The 9,191-nt window shown below is 54.7% G+C and overlaps 1 protein-coding gene across 1 annotated transcript; it reads right to left on the bottom strand.

Annotated features, from left to right (window-relative positions):
- LOC135534147 (E3 ubiquitin-protein ligase RBBP6-like) lies at positions 1-5,003 on the bottom strand. The gene is made up of 2 exons (XM_064961266.1): positions 4,045-5,003; positions 1-2,118 (listed from the first exon to the last, which is right to left on the bottom strand). Exons 1-2 carry the CDS (start codon positions 4,857-4,859, stop codon positions 1,209-1,211), a joined length of 1,725 nt encoding a protein of 574 aa, XP_064817338.1. The 5' UTR covers positions 4,860-5,003; the 3' UTR covers positions 1-1,208.
- Positions 5,004-9,191: the final 4,188 nt, after the last annotated feature.

The raw sequence follows: 9,191 nt of genomic DNA, 5'->3' as shown, positions 1-9,191 counted from the left end.
TTTAAAGGGGAAAAAAAAGTTTAATAACAGTAACTTCCACTAGTCACCATTCAGTCAGCCCGGCTTCAGATCAGTCAGCCCGGCCTTCAGATCAGTCAGCCCGGCTTCAGATCAGTCAGCCCGGCTTCAGATCAGTCAGCCCGGCCTTCAGATCAGTCAGCCCGGCTTCAGATCAGTCCGCCCGGCTTCAGATCAGTCCGCCCGGCTTCAGATCAGTCAGCCCGGCTTCAGATCAGTCAGCCCGGCTTCAGATCAGTCAGCCCGGCTTCAGATCAGTCAGCCCGGCTTCAGATCAGTCAGCCCGGCTTCAGATCAGTCAGCCCGGCTTCAGATCAGTCCGCCCGGCTTCAGATCAGTCAGCCCGGCTTCAGATCAGTCAGCCCGGCTTCAGATCAGTCAGCCCGGCTTCAGATCAGTCAGCCCGGCTTCAGATCAGTCAGCCCGGCTTCAGATCAGTCAGCCCGGCTTCAGATCAGTCAGCCCGGCTTCAGATCAGTTCATATGAACATGATGATATAACCTACTATACATCAGGGAGGTGTCCCAAATTAACCTCTAATCCCTTTACAGTGAACTACGTTCGACCAGAGTCCTGCAAAACTAGGGCCCATTAGACTAGGGCTCTAATGACTAGGGCCCATACGACTCTGGTCAAACGTAGTGTACTATATAGTGTACAGGGTTAAATTTGGGACTCTTCAGAGTTTCAGATACCTTATAGCCATAGATCAGGGTAATTGAATATAATGCAGCATCATCTTTGTACAAAAACACATTCACAGAGAACCTGCATCGGAGACAGCATCACATTAACAGAAAACACAAAATACTTACAAATATCTGAGGTGAGCTCCACTTATTCCAGTGGTTCCATTATAGATAAACAAACTATATCCAGCTCAGCTTAAGTACTTAAAAGAATTTGACAAAGTATCCCACAAGAAGGTTTTGTCCAGGTTTACTCTTTAGCTAGACGCTAACGGAGCTAGCATAAACTAGCAAACTCAGGTTGTAACCATTAGCTAGATGCTAACGGAGCTAGCATAAACTAGCAAACTCAGGTTGTAACCATTAGCTAGATGCTAACGGAGCTAGCATGAGCTAGCAGTCTCAGTTGTAGTCTTTAGCTAGATGCTAAAAGAGCTAGCATGAACTAGAAAAACTCAGGTTGTAACCATGAGCTAGATGCTAACGGAGCTAGCAGGGTCTCAGATGGTGGCTGACTCCTGCCCAGTCTTCTCCTCTGCCTTCCCTCCTCCTCCCTCTTCCTCTTTATTCTTCCTGTGCTTCTTCTTCTTGTTCTTGTGTTTGTGTTCCTTCCTTCCTTCGACGGGAGGCTCAACGTCGGCAGAATGCTTCTTGTGCTTCTTGTGTTTTTTATGTTTCTTGTGTTTCTTCTTCTTCTTCTTGTCTGTCGCCGTGGAGCCGCTGTGGTTGCTAGGGGAGCCGCCGGGGCTCTGGGAGGCGGGGCTCTGGGTGTTGTGAGAGGGGCTATGGCTCAGGCCACTGCCTCGCTCCCCGTCTGACCCCTCCCCTTCGCTGTAGTCGGGGACGAAGGCTGCCTCGTCCGTCTCTCTACCCAGGTCAGAACACAGGCGCTGTCGCCTTGGCTCAGGCCCCGCCCCTCGACTCTCATCCCTCCCTCCCCCTCTTCCTTCCTCCTTCACTCCTCTGGATTCGGTCTTAGCTGGTTTTCTAAAGTTCACCTGCCCCTTTTTAAGCCCTCTGCCTTCCTCCCTCCTTCTAGTCCCTTCCTCCCTCCCTCTCCTCCCCTCTGTGTTGGCTGTTTTAGAGACACTGCCCTGCACCTCCCTGCCTTGGCCACTAGGCGGTGCTGGTGAGACTTCTCTCCTCAGAGCGTCTCTGGGAACAGAGGAGGAAACCGCCAACGCCCCATTCTCCCTGGACGCTGAGTGCTGCTCCTCTTCCTCCTCCTCCTCCTCCTCTCTCTCCCACTTGGACCGGGGTGGAGGCTGGATGAGGACTCCTCCGGTCCCACGGTCCCTCCTCTCCCTGCCTGGGCTGGGGAACTGGACGGGACTGGGTCTCCTTTGGGTCTGGAGGTCCCGTGGTTTTGACACAGCACCCTGGCTCTGGCTCGGCTCAGACCTGCTGCTGCTGGAACACACAGATCCAAGATCAGGGGTTAGAGAGATCAACTAGGAAGCATTATACCCATAGACAGATCTAGGACCAGGGGTTAGAAACCATTATACCCATGTTATATACACAGATCTAGGATCAGGGGTTAGAAACCATTACACCATGTTATATAGACAGATCTAGGATCAGGGGTTAGAAACCATTATACCCATGTTATATAGACAGATCTAGGATCAGGGGTTAGAAACCATTGTACCATGTTATATAGACAGATCTAGGACCAGGGGTTAGAAACCATTGTACCATGTTATATACACAGATCTAGGATCAGGGGTTAGAGAGAACATCAACTAGGAAGCGTTATATACACAGATCTAGGATCAGGGGTTAGAAACCATTATACCCATAGACAGATCTAGGACCAGGGGTTAGAAACCATTATACCCATGTAATATAGACAGATCTAGGATCAGGGGTTAGAAACCATTATACCCATGTAATATATAGATAGATCTAGGATCAGGGGTTAGAAACCATTATACCCATGTTATATAGACAGATCTAGGATCAGGGGTTAGAAACCATTATACCCATGTTATATAGACAGATCTAGGATCAGGGGTTAGAGAGAACATCAACTAGGAAGCATTATACCCATAGACAGATCTAGGATCAGGGGTTAGAAACCATTACACCCATGTTATATACACAGATCTAGGATCAGGGGTTAGAAACCATTACACCATGTTATATAGACAGATCTAGGTTCAGGGGTTAGAAACCATTATACCCATGTTATATAGACAGATCTAGGACCAGGGGTTAGAAACCATTATACCCATGTTATATAGACAGATCTAGGATCAGGGGTTAGAAAACATTCTAACCAATGTTCCCTCATTTGTTTCGGGACTGAGAATTTTCAGGTCAGCTGAGCTCAAACTTGAATGTTGTGAAAAATACTGTGCAACTTCCGGCGGCAGTTTACTGTGAAGGCCCCACCCGTTCACTGCGAAGGCCCCACCCGTTTACTGCGAAGGCCCCACCCGTTTACTGCGAAGGCCCCACCCGTTTACTGCGAAGGCCCCACCCGTTTACTGCGAAGGCCCCACCCGTTTACTGCGAAGGCCCCACCCGTTACTGCGAAGGCCCCACCCGTTCACTGCGAAGGCCCCACCCGTTTACTGCGAAGGCCCCACCCGTTTACTGCGAAGGCCCCACCCGTTTACTGCGAAGGCCCCACCCGTTTACTGCGAAGGCCCCACCCGTTTACTGCGAAGGCCCCACCCGTTTACTGCGAAGGCCCCACCCGTTTACTGCGAAGGCCCCACCCGTTTACTGTGAAGGCCCCACCCGTTTACTGTGAAGGCCCCACCCGTTTACTGTGAAGGCTCTACCTGCTACCGGCCTACTGCAGCTCTGACCCGTTCACTGTCTGTGCAGAGGCCCCATCACAATTCTCACAGTAGAGGGGAAATGCTGATAGTGTTAACTAAAGGAGAAAGCTCTAGAACGCTGATAGTGTTACCTAAAGGAGAAAGCTCTAGAACGCTGATAGTGTTAACTAAAGGAGAAAGCTCTAGAACGCTGATAGTGTTACCTAAAGGAGAAAGCTCTAGAACGCTGATAGTGTTACCTAAAGGAGAAAGCTCTAGAATGCTGATAGTGTTAACTAAAGGAGAAAGCTCTAGAACGCTGATAGTGTTAATTAAAGGAGAAAGCTCTAGAACGCTGAGAGTGTAAACTAAAGGAGAAAGCTCTAGAACGCTGATAGTGTTCGCTGATAGTGTTAACTAAAGGAGAAAGCTCTAGAACGCTGATAGTGTTAACTAAAGGAGAAAGCTCTAGACCGCTGATAGTGTTAAACCACAATGATTGTTGATTAACAACACGGGCTAATAAAGAACCGTTGGAAGGTCAGAGGTCGAAAGGGCAACTCACCCAGTTGAAGTGACAGAGTGGTCTGATGAGTGGTGGGTCGTGGGCTCAGAACTCTTTCTGCTGATCTTTCTGGTCTTCCCAGAACCAGAACCCTCCTTCACCACCGCTGCCGCTCTGTCTTCAGCGACAGTCTCTCTCTGGGACCCTGCCGCTCGCTCCCCTGTAGAGGCAGGTCTGTCTATGGAGGACGAGGTCTTCTCTCCTTTCGGTTCCCTGGTGGCTGACTTCTCCCTGGATGATGACCTGCCAGTCTGGGCTGATGCTGGTCTCTCTCTCTCCTTGGAGCTCTCCGCTGGTCTCTCTCTCTCAGCGGGCGGCGTGTACTCGCTCTCTGTTCTCTCCACGGTGACATCAGGTTTCTTAGCGATGGCCGAGCGTTCCGCGATGGTCATGCGGTCTAGAGAGACTGACCTTCCTCCTCCTCCTCCTCTCTCCGGCAAACGTTCCCCTGATGACGGCCTCTCTGACCTAACAGACCTGACCTCTGACCTCTCGCCAGAAGACCTCCGCTCCACCATCACCGCCACCCTCTCCGTCGCTCCATCCCTCTCTGCTCCTCCTCTCTCGGGACCAGCAGGCCTCTCTCCAGTAGAGGTGATAGTAGTGGTGATATTAGCAACTGGAGCTGGTCTCTCCTCTGGGCGGGCCATACTGCTGTTCCTACCCAGGTCTCTGTTCAGTTTGATTCTCCTCTGGGGGAAGGGTTTGACCTGCAGACCCATGAGAGGCCAGATAGACCCCCTGTCACTCTCTCTTCTGCCCGCCTCAGAGCTCCCTGGGGTGGGCAGCAGCCCGTCGCCTCTCCCCAGGTCCATGGAGGAACCAGGGATGGAGATGGGATGGAAACGGTCGAGCCTCCCTGTCTGTGAGGAACCAGGGATGGGGAGCAGACCCTCTCCTCTACCCGACTCTCTGCATGCCAGGTTCAGGAGGAGGGAAGGCTTGGCAGGAAGTCCTCTCGGGGGTACGGACCCTCGGCGCGGCGGAGCTTAGCCGGGGCCCCCCATCCCTCTGTCCATCCCCTCCCCTTTCCCTCTCCTCCACTCTCCTCCTCTTCTCTGCTGGGGAGGGAGGTGCAGGCTGGAGGGGGCGACCAGGGGGGCGTACCCCGACACTGTGAATGGGATCTCTCCTTCCCCCGCGGGCGTCGCCCAGGTGTTTAGGGAGGTCGTGGGGGTGAGGGGGGAGGGGGCGGGTCAGGGGGAGTTTAGCCAAACCTCCTCGAACAGTAGGGGTGCTCCGTCCCTTCTCTCTCCTGATTGGCTCGTCCGGTTTGACCTTGGATGCTTTGGTTGGTTTAGCGGCTGAAGACTCTTTGTTCTTAGAGGCTGTGACCGTCGCCTCTCCTCCCGTCTTCCTCTTAACCTTCTCCCCTTTCACCTTTCCCTCCGTCTTTACTTTCACCTTACCCCCCTTCTCCTTCCTGCTCTTCTCTGATTGGCCGGACGAGGTGGGAGGGGTTTTACCGGACAGCAGCGCTGCCTTATTGCTCGAGACCTTGGTGGAGGTGGGTGGGGCTTTGCTAGGAGTCAGGGTGTGGAGATCATCCATTGGCTCGTCCCTGACGGGTGTGGCGTCTCCCCTGTCCAGCGATTGGTCGGCTGAATCCAGCTCCTCCCCGTTCTTCTTTTTCTTCAGTTTCTTCCCTTTCAGAGTTTTAGTTCCGCCCTCTGACGTTTTGGTTCCCCCCTGCGTGCGTTCCTTACTTCCGCCCCCCCGGACGGAGGCAGAGGGCAGAGCGGACAAGGCGTGGTGAGTTCTGTGGGGTCCGGGAGGTCCCCCTCTCTCACCCTCCTCACCCGCCCCTGGGGGAGTAGTCTCTGGGAGGAGGGGTGAGGCGGTCCCTCTCTGCTGCCCCGGCCACCGCGGTGGTGCACCGAGGCATGCTGGGTACTGTAGTCTTTGTAGTACTTGTTGTACCAGTCCCTGTACTCTTTCTCCCACTGTCTGTAGCTGTCTCTCTCCCAGCGCTCCCTGCCCCCGGGAGACAGGTCAGGTCCGCCTTTGGGCTCGTAAGGAGCCGGCTCTCGAGGGGGGGGGGCTTATGGTGACCTCTAAACCCTCCAGGACTCCTGCTCCTCCTGTAGCCCCCCGGGGAGCGAGACCTGGGCCGATACCCCCCTCCTCCTTCAGCTCCGTCTCCTCCTTCCCAGCCCCCCCCACCCCCCCGGTAAGGCGGAGGGGAGCGAGGAGAGCCGGAGCGACGGTAGCCGTAGGAACGGGAGCGTGAGCGGGACCGTGGCGAGCGGCCGTAGGAGCGGCTGCGTTCTCCCCGGCCTCCGTTGCGTCTGGCGAAGGGGGAGCGTCCGTAAGACCTGGAACGGGAGCGGGAACGACTGGGGGTGTACGAGTAAGACCTGGAGCGGGAGCGAGGAGATCGGGAGTAGGGGGAACGGCTGAACGGAGAACGACTGTAGGAACGAGACCTGGGGAGGAGAGAAAAACACTTGATGTGTCTGTTTACCATCTCTACACAATTCATATCATCTCCGTCCTAGATATGTCTCCGTCAGAGAAGATATCTCTATGAACTGTTCAAGAGGTTTAATCCAGAACTATGATGAGATGTCATTGTGTTACCTGGAGTAGGAGCGTCTCCGTCTCTTGGGAGCAGGTCTGTATTCCATCAGCTCTTTGGCAAAGTCTTTAGTGAACTCATCCAGCTTGGACGTTACCCTGGTAACACAGAGAGACAGGGCTGGTCACATCCCATAATACATGTCTGAGGGAAACCTTTGAACAGGTCAATCTCAATCTCCCCCCCACTACTAGGCCGGGTTAACACTACTAGCCCGGTAACCCCCCACTACTACTAGCCCGGTAACATTCCCCCCCCACTACTACTAGCCCGGGGCAACATCCCCCCCCACTACTACTAGCCCGTAACATTCCCCCCCCACTACTACTAGCCCGGGTAACATTCCCCCCCCCCACTACTACTAGCCCAGGGTAACATCCCCCCCACTACTACTAGCCCGGGTAACATCCCCCCCCACTACTACTAGCCCGGGTAACATTCCCCCCCCCACTACTACTAGCCCGGGTAACATCCCCCCCACTACTACTAGCCCGGGTAACATCCCCCCCACTACTACTAGCCCGCAACATCCCCCCTACTACTAGTCCGGGTAACATTCCCCCCTACCCCCCCCCCCCCACTACTACTAGCCCGGGGCAACATTCCCCCCACTACTACTAGCCCGGGGTAACATCCCCCCCCACTACTACTAGCCCGTAACATTCCCCCCCACTACTACTAGCCTGGGGTAACATTCCCCCCACTACTACTAGCCCGGGGTAACATCCCCCCCACTACTACTAGCCCGGGGTAACATCCCCCCCACTACTACTAGCCCGGGGTAACATCCCCCACTAACTACTACTAGTCCGGGTAACATTCCCCCCCCCCCCCCCCACACTACTACTAGCCCGGGGGTAACATTCCCCCCCCACTACTAGCCCGTAACCCCCCACTACTACTAGCCCGGGGTAACCCCCCCCCCCACTACTACTAGCCCGGTAACATCCCCCCTACTACTAGCCCGGGTTACATTCCCCCCCCACTACTAGCCCGGGGTAACACCCCCCCCCACTACTACTAGCCCGGGGCAACATTCCCCCCCCCACCACTACTAGCCCGGGGTAACATTCCCTCCCCCCCCCCACTACTAGCCCGGGCAACATCCCCCCCCCACTACTAGCCCGGGTAACATCCCCCCCACTACTACTAGCCCGGGTAACATCCCCCCCACTACTACTAGCCCGGGTAACACCCCCCCCCACTACTACTTAACTCCCCCACTACTACTAGCCCGGGTAACATTCCCCCCACTACTACTAGCCCGGGGTAACATCCCCCCCCCACTACTACTAGCCCGGGTAACATTCCCCCCCCCTACTACTAGCCGGGGGCAACATTCCCCCCCCACTACTACTAGCCCGGGGTAACATTCCCCCCCACTACTACTAGCCCGCAACTCCCCCCACTACTACTAGCCCGGGTAACACTACTAGCCCACCCCCCCCACCACTACTAGCCCGGGTAACATCCCCCCCCGTAACATCCCCCCACTACTACTAGCCCGGGCAACATTCCCCCCCCCCACTACTAGCCCGGGGTAACATTCTCCCCCCACTACTACTAGCCCGGGTAACATTCCCCCCACTACTACTAGCCGGGGGTAACATCCCCCCCACTACTACTAGCCCGGGTAACATCCCCCCCCACTACTACTAGCCCCGGGTAACATCCCCCCACTACTACTAGCCCGGGGTAACATCCCCCCCCCCACTACTACTAGCCCGGGGTAACACCCCCACCCCACTATCTGAAAAAGATGAATCGGGCTGCCTGTGTAAACCAGCAGCTGTTTACTAATCCCAGTAATGTGAAGCTTCCAGCCTCAGCAACATCATTACAATGAATGAAATCAGGTGAGACTCACTGTTCCTGTTGGAGTCTCCTCTGTCTGTAGAAGTCCTCCTTGGAGAGGGGGGTCCGGAGGACAGGAGGGGCGGGGCCCAGCGAGTGGGGCTGCGTGTTGGGAGGGAACCCAGGGGGCATTAACCCCTGGAGGCATCTGGCTGTGTGGGTAGAGGGGCTGAGGGGGTAGTTAACAGGGGGAGGGGGCCCGGTGGAGTAGGGAGGGGGTAGGACTGGGGCGGGATGGAGTGGGGGTTGGGGGAGGGTGGTAGAGGTTAGGGCCCGGGTAGAGGTGGGGGCTGGGCCCGGGGCGGAAGGAAGGGGGTGGCGTGGGGGGGAACGGGTCAGAAAGAGGTCTGTAGGGTCTGGAGAGGGGTGAGAGAGGGGAGGGTTACAATTTAGGACTTGAGTCATTTTAGTAGCTCTTATGCAAAGGTGACAAAACAGAATTACAGTAACCCTGTTATGACCTCTATATTCTACAGTAACCCTGTTATGACCTCTATATTCTACAGTCCTGTATTCTACAGTAACCCTGTTATGACCTCTATATTCTACAGTAACCCTGTTATGACCTCTATATTCTATAGTCCTGTATTCTACAGTAACCCTGTTATGACCTCTATATTCTATAGTCCTGTATTCTACAGTAACCCTGTTGTGACCTCTATATTCTATAGTCCTGTATTCTACAGTAACCCTGTTATGACCTCTATATTCTATA

The sequence above is a fragment of the Oncorhynchus masou genome, unplaced genomic scaffold (genome assembly GCF_036934945.1).
Source record: "Oncorhynchus masou masou isolate Uvic2021 unplaced genomic scaffold, UVic_Omas_1.1 unplaced_scaffold_3067, whole genome shotgun sequence".
NCBI lineage: Eukaryota > Metazoa > Chordata > Actinopteri > Salmoniformes > Salmonidae > Oncorhynchus > Oncorhynchus masou.
This window is presented reverse-complemented; position numbering and strand designations above follow the sequence as displayed.

Excerpts from the sequence above, each read along its gene's own strand:
- LOC135534147 (XM_064961266.1), bottom strand. The coding sequence starts at position 4,859 with ATGGACCTGGGGAGAGGCGACGGGCTGCTGCCCACCCCAGGGAGCTCT. Across the intron at positions 2,119-4,044 it reads CACTCTGTCACTTCAACTGG|CAGCAGCAGGTCTGAGCCGA; the intron begins GTGAGTTGCCCT and ends TGTGTGTTCCAG.